The 21,037-nt window shown below is 38.5% G+C and overlaps 2 protein-coding genes across 3 annotated transcripts in view; one reads left to right on the plus strand and one right to left on the minus strand.

The window, feature by feature from the left end:
• Positions 1-3,326: 3,326 nt before the first annotated feature.
• On the plus strand, positions 3,327-6,170 carry LOC117328493. The gene is made up of 3 exons (XM_033886029.1): positions 3,327-3,781; positions 3,838-5,093; positions 5,907-6,170. The coding sequence occupies exons 2-3, from the start codon at positions 4,146-4,148 to the stop codon at positions 6,168-6,170; spliced, it is 1,212 nt and encodes a 403-aa protein (XP_033741920.1). The 5' UTR covers positions 3,327-3,781; positions 3,838-4,145.
• A 1,272-nt stretch (positions 6,171-7,442) lies between these two features.
• The window catches only part of LOC117328198 (glutamate [NMDA] receptor subunit 1-like), a 62,634-nt gene continuing 49,039 nt past the window's right edge, over positions 7,443-21,037 (minus strand). The window contains exon 18 of one of the 2 annotated variants that reach the window (XM_033885628.1): positions 7,443-7,908. In XM_033885628.1, coding sequence (XP_033741519.1) covers positions 7,636-7,908 — 273 coding nt within the window. In that variant the 3' untranslated portion in view covers positions 7,443-7,635. The remainder of the gene's footprint in view (positions 7,909-21,037) is intronic. The other variant, XM_033885630.1, reaches the window with a different exon arrangement.

Here is a 21,037-nt window from a genome sequence, read left to right on the forward strand (position 1 = left end):
GGAAACTGGGGCTAGGTAAAGGTAAGGTGTGATGACCAGTTTCCATCTAACAATTAAGGGGGTCTTTATCTAGTTAGATGACCGTGTGTACACCTGTCCAGATCTTCACACCTTACGAGGTAAACTTGGAGGAAGGGGTCATTATTGGGGTCAGTGTAAGTCTGTCTTTTCTCCACACCCCTGTAATCACGCTTGATATACAGGTAAATATTGACCTGGAAGTTGGGGGGAGGGGGGGGGGGGGGGGGGGGGGGAGGATGTATCTGATATAACTGTTAAAAGAACTCCATGTATAACCTGGATTTAATGAGGCAGGCATAACAAAAAAAAAAATTGGTTTACCAAATAGAAATGTAAGTCTGATGTTAAACTGTAAATCAAAATTAGACATTAGATCCGGAATATGCTATCCAGGTGATAAAAAAAACAACTTTCTTTTTTATTGTATGTTAAGATAAATATAAACTGTTGGAAGAAAAGTATTTGAAATATATTAAAAACAGTACTTAGTACTTCGAGTACAAGTTATGTCCAGTACACAATCAAACTCTACATTTTGAGAGACCACAAACAACTTGCCAAATTTATATACATTTTTGTTTATTGCCAATTTTCTACTAATTGATGTGGCTTGTTAAAACTCTTCAAATCAAAGGAATGCTATCATACATTTTTCAACGACGTGCCAGATCTATTCATTTTATGTAGGGTTTAACCAATGAAAAATGAACCAACAAAATAATAAGATGATATATACAAAGATAAAACAGTAACACATATATAATTGTTACATGTTAAGGAGTCTAAATGTATAAGAGTATATATCTATCTATAAACATTATGTATATATGTACTTGGTTACAGGTACATGTGATACATGTGGTCCCAGGTAGGATTGGAGCCTGATAGGACTCCAGGTAAACTTGGAGTGCACTCCGAGTGCACTCCAAGTTTACCTGGAGTCCAAATGGAGTGCACTCCGAGTCCAAACGGAGTGCACTCGGAGTGCACTTTGTGTAACCTTTAGTCTACACTCAACTGTAGGTCTCTGCACAGACTAATTGCAGATCACTGAAATTTTCAATATCAAAATCTCTGAACATCCAAAATAAGATTGTCAGAAGTAATTGACATATAAAACCTTTCAAAAAGGAGGATTTTCGGGCATTCTATAAACTTGGTCTGTTCTCATTATGCTCCAGTCAATACTACATTAAGCTAACAATTATATGTATTCAAGGTGCAATGTTGATTATGTTTTTTTCTTTTCACAAACTATCAAGTGCCATCCCAGGATTACCTTCCTTAGTATTTTTAAAGCTGAAAAGGATTTTATTACATATATCTGAGCTATTTTAGACAAGTACAACTTCCGAGATATCAATTTGCTTAATTTTCTAAATTTTGGTAAATTTCCCTCCAAGTTCTATTGGAAAAAACTTATCAAATATGTGCTTCTTTGTAAAGAATCAATTAACAATTGGCAATCTCGTCTAGATTGTTCTTCTAGTACAAAAGATTCAAAATTCTTCATCGTGAAATGACTCTATCAGTCCTTACCCAATTGTTATCCTATTATATTATTTCAATTTGGGTCAGAAAAAAATAAAAACACTTTTAAGAAGTTTGTTTTAATAGAACTAGTAGTAAAACAAAAATAATTAATAAATTACTGTGTAATTAAATATTTGAGAAAGGAAGGGAGATAATTTGATAAATACATTTAGAAATATTTCAGACCAAATGAAAAAAAAATCAGGAGAAAATTAGTTACTTTTGTATACTGGTTGCAGATTTCAAGTGACTAAATCATTTATAATTCACTAAATACAGTTCCTCTCTACGAGTTTTCTGGAAACATTCTTTAAAAGAATTAATCATTTTTTCGATCATTTTTTTTTTTAAATATTCTTTAAAATTAACCATTGTTGTCAAATTTTATTATCAAAATTTACCCTGAGTTAATGCAACAAAAATGTTGCGATTTTTTTCACACACTTTCTCCCTCATTTTGGATGTGGAATGAGGGAGATCTCCCTCATTGGAGATTTCAGAGGTTGACATGTATGTCCTAATCTCAACAGAACGTGCAAATCCATTGCTAAAATGTGGATAACTCCACTTGACTGTGAGGTTTTTTGTGCTTGTTGTAACAGGGTTTACGAGGATGCAGTTGCCCATAGTTTACTAGACTGCAGAGTCGGAGTTAATTAGCGAATCTGCGGGATACTCTGTTTACTCAATTTGTAAACAGGTATCCTGTCCATGTATATGTGGCATTTGACCGAGCAGACAGGAATGTCCAGATAGTGACTCCCTTGGGTGTTCCAAGTGATGGTGTGTTTGCAGCTTTCTAATACAATGTTCTCTTACAACTTTTACTAAAGATAATTGTCTTATTCCCTCTGGAAAGGCATAGTTATTCATACATAATAAGGGGTCAAGAAGAACCTACAAACCAAGATTTAGAAATATCCTCGCAGCACTCCTGAAGATATAGCAATAACAATGTTGTTTTCCTAATCACACTCAAAATTAAATGGACACAAATACTGGAACCAAGGGGAATTACCCACAATTTTACATAAGTTTCAGAAATATTATATCCTCCTTGTACTTCCCAAGAAATATATATATAGTAATATCTTTCAAAATCCTAGATATACAGCCACCTGTCGGACATTGTTTCCCCAAACAGACTCAAATTGAACAAAGTGGAACCTACACGTTAATTTTTAGAAATATCCTCACAGTACACATTCGTACTTCTCAAGAAGTAGCAATAATAAAGTTCAACTGCCAAGTTGGTTGTTTGTCAGCCATTTTGTTTTCCCAATCAAACTCAAAATAGAATGAGCACAACTTGGGACCAAGGGAAACTGACATGTGAAGTTAAAGATATTTCCCGTACTTCTGAAGAAATAAAGATAAAAAGAATTGTTTATGGATGGAAGAGCAGGTGGAGGAATGGTGACTTGAATAGCCAATCATCTGATAGTGGGCTAAACAATCATGTTAACAGCTATGAACCTGTTTTTGCAACATCATTCAGGAATGAAAAATGCAGCACAGATGCGACAGAAACACGGAATGAAAAACCAAGCACAGATGCGACAGAAACACTAAGTTTGAGGGCAGGTCCTGAATGTGTATCCTAGCTACATGTAGCTCTGCTTTGTCTACATGTCTCGACATATGAGTTCTACTTCTCAACCCACCTCTATTTTTGAAAAATTCACAATATTTTACTCTCAATTTGCAAATAAATATAGCAAAACCTTTTTTTTCATAATTTTGAAGCCATTCTAAAAAACACAATATCCCAACACAAGTTTTAATAAGAAATTAACAAAAGCATACCAGGATCATACAAACATAGCCAAAGATACCATACAGTGGTATCGAGATCACAACATTGTATAATATAAATATGGAAGTTATATGACAGCAATTAAAATTATTTCTGAGTATATCTGATTATATTTGATTGTTTCATTAAAAATTCTAAAGTTATGAGAATTATACAAGGTAAAAAAACAAACCATAACAAAACATTAGAAATGGACACAGCAACATTTGTACCACATACAAAATATGAAATACAAACTTAATGGACAATTTTATCAACAACACCTGTACAGGTGTTACACATCAACATCACCTTTACAGGTGTAACACATCAACAACACCTGTACAGATGTAACACATCAACATCACCTGTACAGGTGTTACACATCAACATCACCTTTACAGGTGTTACACATCAACATCACCTGTACAGGTGTTGCACATCAATGACACCTGTACAGGTGTTACACATCAATGACACCTGTACAGGTGTTACACATCAACATCACCTTTACAGATGTTACACATCAACATCACCTGTACAGGTGTTACACATCAACAACACCTGTACAGGTGTTACACATCAACATCACCTGTACAGGTGTTACACATCAACGACATCTGTACAGGTGTTACACATCAACGACATCTGTACAGGTGTTACACATCAACATCATCTGTACAGGTGTTACACATCAACAACACCTGTACAGGTGTTACACATCAACATCATCTGTACAGGTGTTACACATCAACAACACCTGTACAGGTGTTACACATCAACATCACCTTTACAGATGTTACACATCAACATCACCTGTACAGGTGTTACACATCAACATCACCTGTACAGGTGTTACACATCAACATCACCTGTACAGGTGTTACACATCAATGACACCTGTACAGATGTTACACATCAACATCACCTGTACAGGTGTTACACATCAACAACACCTGTACAGGTGTTACACATCAACATCACCTGTACAGGTGTTACACATCAACGACATCTGTACAGGTGTTACACATCAACATCACCTTTACAGATGTTACACATCAACATCACCTGTACAGGTGTTACACATCAACGACATCTGTACAGGTGTTACACATCAACATCATCTGTACAGGTGTTACACATCAACAACACCTGTACAGGTGTTACACATCAACATCATCTGTACAGGTGTTACACATCAACAACACCTGTACAGGTGTTACACATCAACATCACCTTTACAGATGTTACACATCAACATCACCTGTACAGGTGTTACACATCAACATCACCTGTACAGGTGTTACACATCAACGACACCTGTACAGGTGTTACACATCAACGACATCTGTACAGGTGTTACACATCAACGACATCTGTACAGGTGTTACACATCAACATCATCTGTACAGGTGTTACACATCAACAACACCTGTACAGGTGTTACACATCAACATCATCTGTACAGGTGTTACACATCAACAACACCTGTACAGGTGTTACACATCAACATCACCTTTACAGATGTTACACATCAACATCACCTGTACAGGTGTTACACATCAACATCACCTGTACAGGTGTTACACATCAACATCACCTGTACAGGTGTTACACATCAATGACACCTGTACAGGTGTTACACATCAACAACACCTGTACAGATGTTACACATCAACGACACCTGTACAGGTGTTACACATCAATGACACCTGTACAGGTGTTACACATCAACAACATCTGTGTACAACACCTGTTGTTATACATCAACAACACCTGTACAGGTGTTATACATCAACAACACCTGTTGTTACACATCAAAGACACCTGTACAGATGTTACACATTAACTGTTTGTTATAGCCCAATGATACAAACTGTGCCAAACATCTGTACTTTTCACTAATATCATTTTCTGCACATTTAATCTATCTGGTATTTAGTCCTTAGTAAAGATACATTGTATTGCTGTGAAACAATACAGTATTTGGTCCCCAGTAAAGATACACTGTATTGCTGTGAAATAATACAGTATTTGGTACCCAGTGAAGATTAATTGTATTGCTGTGAAACAATACATTATTTGGTCCAGTGAAAAAGTTACATTGTATGGATGTGAATCAATATGGTCTTTTGACTATCAGCAGCAAATAGGAATTTTAAAACAAGACACACATGTATCTGACAATGCTATAAAGTATTAAATGTAACTCACTACTGTAGATCAGAGGAATCCATTTAATACCTGGTTTGAGGATATTAAAAAATAACACATAAATCTCAGTTTATATCTTAAATGAACATCAGGATAGAATTATCCCAAAACTCTCTGAAAACATGAGACTATGACCCAGTGTTTCGTTACAAAGTTGTCGGGCCACCGTCTATTATCATGTCCAGATGACAGGAATACACTGCATTTGATACATGTTGTTAACCCAGTAAATACCACCAGTGGATACCATCAGTGGATACCACCAGTGGATACCACCAGTGGATACACCAGTGGATACTACAAGTAGATACCATCAGTGGATACTACAAGTGGATACCACCAGTGGATACCACCAGTGGATAGTGGATACCACCAGTGGATACTACAAGTAGATACCATCAGTGGATACTACAAGTGGATACCACCAGTGGATACCACCAGTGGATACCACAAATGGATAGTGGATACCACCAGTAAATACAACCAGTTGATACAACAAGTGGATACCATCAGTGGATACCACCAGTATATACCACTACTGGTTACCACCAGTGGATACCATCAGTGGATAGAACCAGTGGATACCATCAGTGGATACAACCAGTAGATACTATCTGTGGATACCATCAGTGGATACCACCAGTGGATACCACCAGTGGATACCTCCAGTGGATACCACCAGTGGATAGAACCAGTGGATACCATCAGTGGATACAACCAGTAGATACTATCTGTGGATATCACCAGTGGATACAATTATTGGATACTACCAGTGGATACAACTAGTCAATACAACCAATGGATACCATCAGTGGACACAACCAGTGGATACCACCAGTGGATACCACCAGTGGATACCACCAGTGGATACCACCTGTGGATACAACCAGTATATACCACCACTGGTTACCACCAGTGGATACCATCTGTGGATACAACCAGTATATACCACCACTGGTTACCACCAGTGGATACCACCAGTGGATACCACCAGTGGATACAACCAGTATATACCACCAGTGGATACCATCATTGGACACCACTAGTAAAACTATCTGTGGATGCCACCAGTGGATACCACCAGTGGATACCACCAGTGGATACCACCAGTGGATGCCACCAGTGGATGCCATCAGTGGATACCACCAGTGAATGCCATCAGTGGATACCACCAGTGGATACCACCAGTGGATGCAACCAGTATATACCACCACTGGTTACCACCAGTGGATACCATCATTGGATACCACTAGTAGAACTATCTGTGGATGCCACCAGTGGATACCACCAGTGGATACCACCAGTGGATACCACCAGTGGATGCCACCAGTGGATGCCATCAGTGGATACCACCAGTGGATACCACCAGTGGATACCATCAGTGGATACCACCAGTGGATACAACAAGTGGATACCATCAGTGGATACCACCAGTGGATACTACAAGTGGATACCATCAGTGGATACCACCAGTGGATACAACCAGTAGATACCATCTGTGGATACCACCAGTGGATACCATCATTGGATACCACTAGTAGAACTATCTGTGGATGCCACCAGTGGATACCACCAGTGGATACCACCAGTGGATACCACCAGTGGATACCACCAGTGGATACCACCAGTGGATACCACCAGTGGATACCACCAGTGGATGCCATCAGTGGATACCACCAGTGGATACCATCAGTGGATACCACCAGAGGATACTACAAGTGGATACTACAAGTGGATACCATCAGTGGATACCACCAGTGGATACCACTAGTGGATGCCACCAGTGGATGCCACCAGTGGATGCCACCAGTGGATACCACCAGTGGATGCCATCAGTGGATGCCATCAGTGGATACCACCAGTGGATGCCACCAGTGGATACCACCAGTGGATACCATCATTGGATACCATCATTTGATACCACTAGTAGAACTATCTGTGGATGCCACCAGTGGATACCATCATTGGATACCACCAGTGGATACTATGTGTGGATACCACCAGTGGATACTATCTGTGGATACCATCTACAGACAATACCCTTATTTGTCTTTATAAACCTCAGGTGACCTTCAAACGAGGTTGTCATCGTGGTGTTCAGAGGAGTAGGCAGGGTTGTTGATAGTGACAGACCTGGTGTTTGAGTGAGCCATGGCCCCGGGGGGTGGGGCATAGAGTCTGCTACCTGTGGCCTCTGTGTAGGACAGGCGATGGCCCTGATGGTGCCCCTCACCCATTGTGGTACCGTTTCCCTCCGGCGCCGCCAGGAACTTAGCACTGAGTGCATTAGATGCCAACTGTTCATCTCTCTGTCTCTGTAGGGTCTGTCTCAGGGTACGGCGTTTCTGTGGATAGACAACAGTGTCTGTGATATCTAAAGACATATAAAGGGTACACTAATGGTACACAACCTGAATATAAACAATATCTATAATGGACAGCCTACCTTGATGTCAACATCATCTAGATGTTTATCATACTCCAATCATTGTCCAAAAACTTCCAATCACTTTTGATTGATGTGAAAAAAGTTTTGAAAATACATGTTTATTATCCACACATTATCCAGCATAATATAATCAACAGCCACACCAAAATTAAACTTGTTGGCCATGCTGTTCTTTGATCGGTCCCAAATTTCAATCTGCACAACTAGGGACCAAGGGAAAACTACATATGAAATTTGAAAAAAAATCCCTTCAGTACTTTTTAAGACCTATAAACACTGAAAAACTTCAATTGTCAAAATCCAAGATGGCTGCCTGTTGGCCATGTTATTTTCCAATCAGTCCTAAAATGCATTATGTACAACTATGGCCCAAGGGGAACTTACATATAAAATTTGAGAAAGATGCCTATAGCACTTTCTGAGAAATAGCAATAACAAACTTCAACGTCAAAATCCAAGATGGCTGCCAGTCGGCCATGTTGTTTTTCGATCAGTCCCAAAATGCAATATGCTTATCTAATGACCAAGGGGAACTTACATATGGAATTTGAGAAAAATCCCTTCAGTACTTTCTGAGAAATAGCGTAGGCCAAGGGTTAGGCTGGAACAATTGCAGAAGGTGGTAGTATAGTCACTATCTTCAGCCAAATAGCAACTGATGATGGTGTTTGTATACACTTTATTTATAACTCGGTACTAACGAATATCTTGGGCATGCCAACAACACAGTGTGCATGACATGGATGTGCTGTCATAATTTCTAATGTAACAGGAGATGAAAAATGTAACAACCAGACTGGGACTTGAACCCGGGACCTCCAAACTCTAGATTGGTAATGCTCTATTAACTACAATGTATTTCAGTCCAGTCGAGTTCTGCAACATTCCTCCCTCCTTCAACAAAGTCTTTTACCCCGAACACACACACACACAAGACCCTATACCACCTCCTGGGGTATTAAGTTGGATGCAAAATATATCAGGAGAGGAAAATGCAACAACCAGACTGGGACTCAAACCCAGGACCTCTGAATTCTAGACAGACACTCTTATCATTTGAGCTATCTGGCCACGGGTCAGCACTCTGTAAGATCACTCATGGTACACTAGCTGTAAACACTCTGTAAGATCAGTCATGGTACACTAGCTGTAAACACTCTGTAAGATCAGTCATGGTACACTAACTGTAAACACTCTGTAAGATCAGTCATGGTACACTAGCTGTAAACACTCTGTAAGAGCGGTCATGGTACACTAACTGTAAACACTCTGTAAGATCAGTAATGGTACACTAACTGTAAACACTCTGTAAGATCAGTCATGGTACACTAGCTGTAAACACTCTGTAAGAGCGGTCATGGTACACTAGCTGTAAACACTCTGTAAGATCAGTCATGGTACACTAGCTGTAAACACTCTGTAAGATCAGTCATGGTACACTAACTGTAAACACTCTGTAAGATCAGTCATGGTACACTAACTGTAAACACTCTGTAAGAGCGGTCATGGTACACTAGCTGTAAACACTCTGTAAGATCAGTCATGGTACACTAACTGTAAACACTCTGTAAGATCAGTCATGGTACACTAACTGTAAACACTCTGTAAGAGCGGTCATGGTACACTAACTGTAAACACTCTGTAAGAGCGGTCATGGTACACTAGCTGTAAACACTCTGTAAGATCAGTCATGGTACACTAACTGTAAACACTCTGTAAGATCAGTCATGGTACACTAGCTGTAAACACTGTAAGATCAGTCATGGTACACTAACTGTAAACACTCTGTAAGAGCGGTCATGGTACACTAGTTGTAAACACTCTGTAAGATCAGTCATGGTACACTAGCTGTAAACACTCTGTAAGATCAGTCATGGTACACTAGCTGTAAACACTCTGTAAGATCAGTCATGGTACACTAGCTGTAAACACTCTGTAAGATCAGTCATGGTACACTAACTGTAAACACTCTGTAAGAGCAGTCATGGTACACTAGCTGTAAACACTCTGTAAGAGCAGTCATGGTACACTAGCTGTAAACACTCTCTAAGATCAGTCATGGTACACTAGCTGTAAACACTCTGTAAGATCAGTCATGGTACACTAACTGTAAACACTCTGTAAGAGCGGTCATGGTACACTAGCTGTAAAAACTCTGTAAAGTATTCATGGTACACTAACTGTAAACACTCTGTAAGATCAGTCATGGTACACTAGCTGTAAACACTCTGTAAGATCAGTCATGGTACACTAACTGTAAACACTCTGTAAGATCAGACATGGTACACTAGCTGTAAACACTCTGTAAGATCAGTCATAGTACACTAGCTGTAAAAACTCTGTAAAGTATTCATGGTACACTAACTGTAAACACTCTGTAAGATCAGTCATGGTACACTAGCTGTAAACACTCTGTAAGATCAGTCATAGTACACTAACTGTAAACACTCTGTAAGATCAGTCATGGTACACTAGCTGTAAACACTCTGTAAGATCAGTCATGGTACACTAACTGTAAACACTGTAAGATCAGTCATGGTACACTAGCTGTAAACACTCTGTAAGATCAGTCATGGTACACTAGCTGTAAACACTCTGTAAGATCAGTCATGGTACACTAGCTGTAAACACTCTGTAAGAGCAGTCATGGTACACTAACTGTAAACACTCTGTTAGATCAGTCATGTTACACTAACTGTAAACACTCTGTAAGATCAGTCATGGTACACTAGCTGTAAACACTGTAAGATCAGTCATAGTACACTAGCTGTAAACACTCTGTAAGATCAGTCATGGTACACTAGCTGTAAACACTCTGTAAGATCAGTCATAGTACACTAGCTGTAAAAACTCTGTAAAGTATTCATGGTACACTAACTGTAAACACTCTGTAAGATCAGTCATGGTACACTAGCTGTAAAAACTCTGTAAGATCAGTCATAGTACACTAGCTGTAAAAACTCTGTAAAGTATTCATGGTACACTAACTGTAAACACTCTGTAAGATCAGACATAGTACACTAGCTGTAAACACTCTGTAAGATCAGTCATGGTACACTAACTGTAAACACTGTAAGATCAGTCATGGTACACTAGCTGTAAACACTCTGTAAGATCAGTCATGGTACACTAGCTGTAAACACTCTGTAAGAGCGGTCATGGTACACTAACTGTAAACACTCTGTAAGAGCGGTCATGGTACACTAACTGTAAAAACTCTGTAAGAGCGGTCATGGTACACTAGCTGTAAAAACTCTGTAAAGTATTCATGGTACACTAGCTGTAAACACTCTGTAAGATCAGTCATGGTACACTAGCTGTAAACACTCTGTAAGATCAGTCATGGTACACTAGCTGTAAACACTCTGTAAGATCAGTCATGGTACACTAGCTGTAAACACTCTGTAAGAGCGGTCATGGTACACTAACTGTAAACACTCTGTAAGATCAGTCATGGTACACTAGCTGTAAACACTCTGTAAGAGCGGTCATGGTACACTAACTGTAAACACTCTGTAAGAGCGGTCATGGTACACTAACTGTAAAAACTCTGTAAGAGCGGTCATGGTACACTAGCTGTAAAAACTCTGTAAAGTATTCATGGTACACTAGCTGTAAACACTCTGTAAGATCAGTCATGGTACACTAGCTGTAAACACTCTGTAAGATCAGTCATGGTACACTAACTGTAAACACTCTGTAAGATCAGTCATGGTACACTAGCTGTAAACACTCTGTAAGATCAGTCATGGTACACTAGCTGTAAACACTCTGTAAGATCAGTCATGGTACACTAGCTGTAAACACTCTGTAAGATCAGTCATGTTACACTAACAGTAAACACTCTGTAAGATCAGTCATGGTACACTAGCTGTAAACACTCTGTAAGAGCGGTCATGGTACACTAGCTGTAAACACTCTGTAAGAGCGGTCATGGTACACTAACTGTAAACACTCTGTAAGATCAGTCATGGTACACTAACTGTAAACACTCTGTAAGATCAGTCATGGTACACTAGCTGTAAACACTCTGTAAGAGCGGTCATGGTACACTAGCTGTAAACACTCTGTAAGATCAGTCATGGTACACTAGCTGTAAACACTCTGTAAGATCAGTCATGGTACACTAGCTGTAAACACTCTGTAAGATCAGTCATGGTACACTAGCTGTAAACACTCTGTAAGATCAGTCATGGTACACTAGCTGTAAACACTCTGTAAGAGCGGTCATGGTACACTAGCTGTAAACACTCTGTAAGATCAGTCATGGTACACTAGCTGTAAACACTCTGTAAGAGCGGTCATGGTACACTAACTGTAAACACTCTGTAAGAGCAGTCATGGTACACTAGCTGTAAACACTCTGTAAGATCAGTCATGTTACACTAGCTGTAAACACTCTGTAAGATCAGTCATGTTACACTAACAGTAAACACTCTGTAAGATCAGTCATGGTACACTAGCTGTAAACACTCTGTAAGAGCGGTCATGGTACACTAGCTGTAAACACTCTGTAAGAGCGGTCATGGTACACTAACTGTAAACACTCTGTAAGATCAGTCATGGTACACTAACTGTAAACACTCTGTAAGATCAGTCATGGTACACTAGCTGTAAACACTCTGTAAGAGCGGTCATGGTACACTAGCTGTAAACACTCTGTAAGATCAGTCATGGTACACTAGCTGTAAACACTCTGTAAGATCACTCATGGTACACTAGCTGTAAACACTCTGTAAGATCAGTCATGGTACACTAGCTGTAAACACTCTGTAAGATCAGTCATGGTACACTAACTGTAAACACTCTGTAAGATCAGTCATGGTACACTAGCTGTAAACACTCTGTAAGAGCGGTCATGGTACACTAACTGTAAACACTCTGTAAGATCAGTCATGGTACACTAACTGTAAACACTCTGTAAGATCAGTCATGGTACACTAGCTGTAAACACTCTGTAAGAGCGGTCATGGTACACTAGCTGTAAACACTCTGTAAGATCAGTCATGGTACACTAGCTGTAAACACTCTGTAAGATCAGTCATGGTACACTAACTGTAAACACTCTGTAAGATCAGTCATGGTACACTAACTGTAAACACTCTGTAAGAGCGGTCATGGTACACTAGCTGTAAACACTCTGTAAGATCAGTCATGGTACACTAACTGTAAACACTCTGTAAGATCAGTCATGGTACACTAACTGTAAACACTCTGTAAGAGCGGTCATGGTACACTAACTGTAAACACTCTGTAAGAGCGGTCATGGTACACTAGCTGTAAACACTCTGTAAGATCAGTCATGGTACACTAGCTGTAAACACTCTGTAAGATCAGTCATGGTACACTAACTGTAAACACTCTGTAAGAGCGGTCATGGTACACTAGTTGTAAACACTCTGTAAGATCAGTCATGGTACACTAGCTGTAAACACTCTGTAAGATCAGTCATGGTACACTAGCTGTAAACACTCTGTAAGATCAGTCATGGTACACTAGCTGTAAACACTCTGTAAGATCAGTCATGGTACACTAACTGTAAACACTCTGTAAGAGCAGTCATGGTACACTAGCTGTAAACACTCTGTAAGAGCAGTCATGGTACACTAGCTGTAAACACTCTCTAAGATCAGTCATGGTACACTAGCTGTAAACACTCTGTAAGATCAGTCATGGTACACTAACTGTAAACACTCTGTAAGAGCGGTCATGGTACACTAGCTGTAAAAACTCTGTAAAGTATTCATGGTACACTAACTGTAAACACTCTGTAAGATCAGTCATGGTACACTAGCTGTAAACACTCTGTAAGACCAGTCATGGTACACTAACTGTAAACACTCTGTAAGATCAGTCATGGTACACTAGCTGTAAAAACTCTGTAAGATCAGTCATAGTACACTAGCTGTAAAAACTCTGTAAAGTATTCATGGTACACTAACTGTAAACACTCTGTAAGATCAGACATAGTACACTAGCTGTAAACACTCTGTAAGATCAGTCATGGTACACTAACTGTAAACACTGTAAGATCAGTCATGGTACACTAGCTGTAAACACTCTGTAAGATCAGTCATGGTACACTAGCTGTAAACACTCTGTAAGAGCGGTCATGGTACACTAACTGTAAACACTCTGTAAGAGCGGTCATGGTACACTAACTGTAAAAACTCTGTAAGAGCGGTCATGGTACACTAGCTGTAAAAACTCTGTAAAGTATTCATGGTACACTAGCTGTAAACACTCTGTAAGATCAGTCATGGTACACTAGCTGTAAACACTCTGTAAGATCAGTCATGGTACACTAGCTGTAAACACTCTGTAAGATCAGTCATGGTACACTAGCTGTAAACACTCTGTAAGAGCGGTCATGGTACACTAACTGTAAACACTCTGTAAGATCAGTCATGGTACACTAGCTGTAAACACTCTGTAAGAGCGGTCATGGTACACTAACTGTAAACACTCTGTAAGAGCAGTCATGGTACACTAGCTGTAAACACTCTGTAAGATCAGTCATGTTACACTAGCTGTAAACACTCTGTAAGAGCGGTCATGGTACACTAGCTGTAAACACTCTGTAAGAGCAGTCATGGTACACTAACTGTAAACACTCTGTAAGATCAGTCATGTTACACTAGCTGTAAACACTCTGTAAGATCAGTCATGGTACACTAGTTGTAAACACTCTGTAAGATCAGTCATGGTACACTAGCTGTAAACACTCTGTAAGATCAGTCATGGTACACTAACTGTAAACACTCTGTAAGAGCGGTCATGGTACACTAGCTGTAAACACTCTGTAAGATCAGTCATGGTACACTAGCTGTAAACACTCTGTAAGATCAGTCATGGTACACTAGCTGTAAACACTCTGTAAGATCAGTCATGGTACACTAGCTGTAAACACTCTGTAAGATCAGTCATGGTACACTAACTGTAAACACTCTGTAAGATCAGTCATGGTACACTAGCTGTAAACACTCTGTAAGATCAGTCATGGTACACTAGCTGTAAACACTCTGTAAGAGCGGTCATGGTACACTAGCTGTAAACACTCTGTAAGATCAGTCATGGTACACTAACTGTAAACACTCTGTAAGATCAGTCATAGTACACTAGCTGTAAACACTCTGTAAGATCAGTCATGGTACACTAACTGTAAACACTCTGTGAGAGCGGTCATGGTACACTAGCTGTAAACACTCTGTAAGATCAGTCATGGTACACTAGCTGTAAACACTCTGTAAGATCAGTCATGGTACACTAACTGTAAACACTCTGTGAGAGCGGTCATGGTACACTAGCTGTAAACACTCTGTAAGAGCGGTCATGGTACACTAGCTGTAAACACTCTGTAAGAGCGGTCATGGTACACTAGCTGTAAACACTCTGTAAGAGCGGTCATGGTGCACTAGCTGTAAACACTCTGTAAGATCAGTCATGGTACACTAGCTGTAAACACTCTGTAAGATCGGTCATGGTACACTAACTGTAAACACTCTGTAAGATCAGTCATGGTACACTAGCTGTAAACACTCTGTAAGATCAGTCATGGTACACTAGCTGTAAACACTCTGTAAGATCAGTCATGGTACACTAGCTGTAAACACTCTGTAAGATCAGTCATGGTACACTAGCTGTAAACACTCTGTAAGATCAGTCATGGTACACTAGCTGTAAACACTCTGTAAGATCAGTCATGGTACACTAGCTGTAAACACTCTGTAAGAGCGGTCATGGTACACTAGCTGTAAACACTCTGTAAGATCAGTCATGGTACACTAGCTGTAAACACTCTGTAAGAGCGGTCATGGTACACTAACTGTAAACACTCTGTAAGAGCAGTCATGGTACACTAGCTGTAAACACTCTGTAAGATCAGTCATGTTACACTAGCTGTAAACACTCTGTAAGAGCGGTCATGGTACACTAGCTGTAAACACTCTGTAAGAGCAGTCATGGTACACTAACTGTAAACACTCTGTAAGATCAGTCATGTTACACTAGCTGTAAACACTCTGTAAGATCAGTCATGGTACACTAGTTGTAAACACTCTGTAAGATCAGTCATGGTACACTAGCTGTAAACACTCTGTAAGATCAGTCATGGTACACTAACTGTAAACACTCTGTAAGAGCGGTCATGGTACACTAGCTGTAAACACTCTGTAAGATCAGTCATGGTACACTAGCTGTAAACACTCTGTAAGATCAGTCATGGTACACTAGCTGTAAACACTCTGTAAGATCAGTCATGGTACACTAGCTGTAAACACTCTGTAAGATCAGTCATGGTACACTAGCTGTAAACACTCTGTAAGATCAGTCATGGTACACTAGCTGTAAACACTCTGTAAGATCAGTCATGGTACACTAGCTGTAAACACTCTGTAAGAGCGGTCATGGTACACTAGCTGTAAACACTCTGTAAGATCAGTCATGGTACACTAACTGTAAACACTCTGTAAGATCAGTCATAGTACACTAGCTGTAAACACTCTGTAAGATCAGTCATGGTACACTAACTGTAAACACTCTGTGAGAGCGGTCATGGTACACTAGCTGTAAACACTCTGTAAGATCAGTCATGGTACACTAGCTGTAAACACTCTGTAAGATCAGTCATGGTACACTAACTGTAAACACTCTGTGAGAGCGGTCATGGTACACTAGCTGTAAACACTCTGTAAGAGCGGTCATGGTACACTAGCTGTAAACACTCTGTAAGAGCGGTCATGGTACACTAGCTGTAAACACTCTGTAAGAGCGGTCATGGTACACTAGCTGTAAACACTCTGTAAGATCAGTCATGGTACACTAGCTGTAAACACTCTGTAAGATCGGTCATGGTACACTAACTGTAAACACTCTGTAAGATCAGTCATGGTACACTAGCTGTAAACACTCTGTAAGATCAGTCATGGTACACTAGCTGTAAACACTCTGTAAGATCAGTCATGGTACACTAGCTGTAAACACTCTGTAAGAGCGGTCATGGTACACTAGCTGTAAACACTCTGTAAGATCAGTCATGGTACACTAACTGTAAACACTCTGTAAGATCAGTCATGGTACACTAGCTGTAAACACTCTGTAAGATCAGTCATGGTACACTAGCTGTAAACACTCTGTAAGATCAGTCATGGTACACTAGCTGTAAACACTCTGTAAGAGCGGTCATGGTACACTAGCTGTAAACACTCTGTAAGAGCAGCCTAACGCCAACTAGAACCCATTGCTATAAGGACACTGTGACATCTCCATCTTGGAAAATTTCTAAATGAATGTGCAATATTTTTCAAAATTTTCCTGTGACCCAATGGTGGTCTGATTTTAACAATGTCTTGCCAACTCTTTGGAAATGCAGTAGAGTGTAACAGTGGACTGAGGACTCTACTCTGGTATTTATTGTCATCTAAAATTACAGAGATTACAGGAACAGATCCACCTAAGAGTAAATTGTCACCACTCCCATGGTTACAATCTTGATGTCATCATTGGCTTATGCTGGATGCTGCATGGCATTTGAAATCCTTTAAACCCACTTCTTCCTACCAATTATCAGTGTATATTGTGGCATTGCTATGCAAATGTAAAATACCTTTTATAAGAAGCATCTAGACTATCAATTGATGGTTGAGCCAATCCTCCATTGCTTTTCTCTGTGTATTACATGAACAGACATGGTATTATGAAGTTTAATGTACTCAGTGTTAGCATCAGATTTGACTGTATAGTCAGATCAAATCTTATGGTATTGCACTTTGTAATTAGGTCAAGGAAACTAGGGTATTTCAAGGTTAAGGATTTGGTGTATATATATATATATAGTAAATGGAACTGACATATATGGTTTATGTACATGAACGCCGAATCTAGTTGACAAGATCAACCAGGGTCCTAATGGCCTGTACCAATGTCAAACAAAAGTAAATACATCTCTACCAGTACTGATGTCAAACTAGTATCTATGTCAAACTAGTACTGATGTCAAACTAGTACTGATGTCAGACTAGTACTGATGTCAAACTAGTACTGATGTCAAACTAGTACTGATGTCAAACTAGTACTGATGTCAGACTAGTACTGATGTCAAACTAGTACTGATGTCAAACTATTGCCAATGTCAAACTAGTACTGATGTCAAACTAGTACTGATGTCAGACTAGTACTGATGTCAGACTAGTACTGATGTTAAACTAGTACAAATGTCAAACTAGTACTGATGTCAAACTAGTACTGATGTCAAACTAGTACTGATGTCAAACTAGTGCCAATGTCAGACTAGTACTGATGTCAAACTAGTACTGATGTCAGACTAGTACTGATGTCAAACTAGTACTGATGTCAAACTAGTACTGATGTCAAACTAGTACTGATGTCAGACTAGTACTGATGTCAAACTAGTACTGATGTCAAACTAGTAATGTCAAACTAGTACTGATGTCAAACTAGTACTGATGTCAAACTAGTACTGATGTCAAACAAGTGCCAATGTCAAACTAGTACTGATGTCAAACTAGTACTGATGTCAAACTAGTGCCAATGTCAGACTAGTACTGATGTCAGACTAGTACTGATGTCAAACTAGTACTGATGCCAAACTAGTACTGATGTCAAACTAGTACTGATGTCAAACTAGTACTGATGTCAGACTAGTACTGATGTCAGACTAGTACTGATGTCAAACTAGTACTGATGTCAAACTAGTACTGATGTCAGACTAGTACTGATGTCAAACTAGTACTGATGTCAAACTATTGCCAATGTCAAACTAGTACTGATGTCAAACTAGTACTGATGTCAGACTAGTACTGATGTCAGACTAGTACTGATGTTAAACTAGTACAAATGTCAAACTAGTACTGATGTCAAACTAGTACTGATGTCAAACTAGTGCCAATGTCAGACTAGTACTGATGTCAAACTAGTACTGATGTCAGACTAGTACTGATGTCAAACTAGTACTGATGTCAGACTAGTACTGATGTCAAACTAGTACTGATGTCAGACTAGTACTGATGTCAAACTAGTAATGTCAAACTAGTACTGATGTCAAACTAGTACTGATGTCAAACTAGTACTGATGTCAAACTAGTACTGATGTCAAACTAGTACTGATGTCAAACAAGTGCCAATGTCAAACTAGTACTGATGTCAAACTAGTGCCAATGTCAGACTAGTACTGATGTCAAACTAGTACTGATGTCAGACTAGTACTGATGTCAAACTAGTACTGATGCCAAACTAGTACTGATGTCAAACTAGTACTGATGTCAAACTAGTACTGATGTCAAACTGGTATCAATGTCAAACTGGTACTGATGTCAAAATAGTACTGATGTCAAACTGGTATCAATGTCAAACTGGTACTGATGTCAAACTAGGACTGATGTCAAACTAGTAATGATGTCAAACTGGTATCAATGTCAAACTAGTACTGATGTCAAACTAGTACTTATGTCAAACTAGTACTTATGTCAAACTAGTACTGATGTCAAACTAGTACTGATGTCAAACTGGTATCAATGTCAAACTGGTATCAATGTCAAACTGGTACTGATGTCAAACTAGTAATGAAGTCAAACTAGTCCACCGATGTCAATAGATAAAGTAAATATTTCTCTACTTGTACCAATATGTCAAACACAATAAATATATCTCTACTAGTACTGATGTCAAACACAAATAAATATATCTCTGCCAGTACTGACGTCAAACACAAATAAATATATCTCTACTAGTACTGATGTCAAATCTTTTGAATGTTGATATGTGAAACATTAACAACAGCACACCTATTTTAAAAGAATGTTTTAATAAAGTGCATCTCAAAACATCAGAGAGAGTTAAAGATGAGTACACATACAGCTGAAATGTCTAGTGACCAGGGCAGATACATCTTAACACACAATATTTCTTTTCTTTAAATAAACATTTGGTTTTCTAATATATATGACAATAAGAGTAAAGGAAATGAACCAACTGTTCAATCTAAATATAATAACTTAATATTACTCTAACTGTTCAATCTAAATATAATAACTTCATATTACTCTAACTGTTCAATCTAAATATAATAACTTCATATTACTCTAACTGTTCAATCTAAATATAATAACTTAATATTACTCTAACTGTTCAATCTAAATATAATAACTTCATATTACTCTAACTGTTCAATCTAAATACAATAACTTAATATTACTCTAACTGTTCAATCTAAATATAATAACTTCATATTACTCTAACTGTTCAATCCAAATATAATAACTTCATATTACTCTAACTGTTCAATCTAAATATAATAACTTCATATTACTCGAACTGTTCAATCCAAATATAATAACTTCATATTACTCTAACTGTTCAATCTAAATATAATAACTTCATATTACTCTAACTGTTCAAACTAAATATAATAACTTAATATTGCTCTAACTGTTCAATCTAAATATAATAACTTCATATTACTCTAACTGTTCAATCTAAATATAATAACTTAATATTACTCTAACTGTTCAATCTAAATATTAACTTTATATTACTCTAACTGTTCAATCTAAATATAATAACTTCATATTACTCTAACTGTTCAATCTAAATATAATAACTTCATATTACTCTAACTGTTCAATCTAAATATAATAACTTAATATTACTCTAACTGTTCAATCTAAATATAATAACTTCATATTACTAACTCAAGATTGTTTCTCTACTGGTATGTACACAGGCAAAATGTCATGAGGGAAACTTGACCTGAACAAATTTGACCTGAAAATGAGGTCAATTTCATATGAAGGAATTTTCAGATCGTTTTCAAGTCAATTTCTTGACATGAATTGACTATTGACTAGTCAATTTGAACTGAACTATTGACCTGAAATTGACCTGAATTTGACCTGAATTGACATGAAGATATTTTGCCTGTGTAGTATGTACATGACTACTGACACAATTTTTCCCAATTATAACATCATCAGACTCAATATCTTGCTGTTAATAAATATAAACACAAT

The sequence above is a fragment of the Pecten maximus genome, chromosome 5, assembly GCF_902652985.1.
Source record: "Pecten maximus chromosome 5, xPecMax1.1, whole genome shotgun sequence".
In the NCBI taxonomy this organism is placed as follows: domain Eukaryota; kingdom Metazoa; phylum Mollusca; class Bivalvia; order Pectinida; family Pectinidae; genus Pecten; species Pecten maximus.

Excerpts from the sequence above, each read along its gene's own strand:
- LOC117328493 (XM_033886029.1), top strand. The coding sequence starts at position 4,146 with ATGTTACACATCAACATCACCTGTACAGGTGTTACACATCAACATCAC. Across the intron at positions 5,094-5,906 it reads TACACATCAACAACATCTGT|TGGATACCACCAGTGGATAG; the intron begins GTACAACACCTG and ends GGATACCACCAG.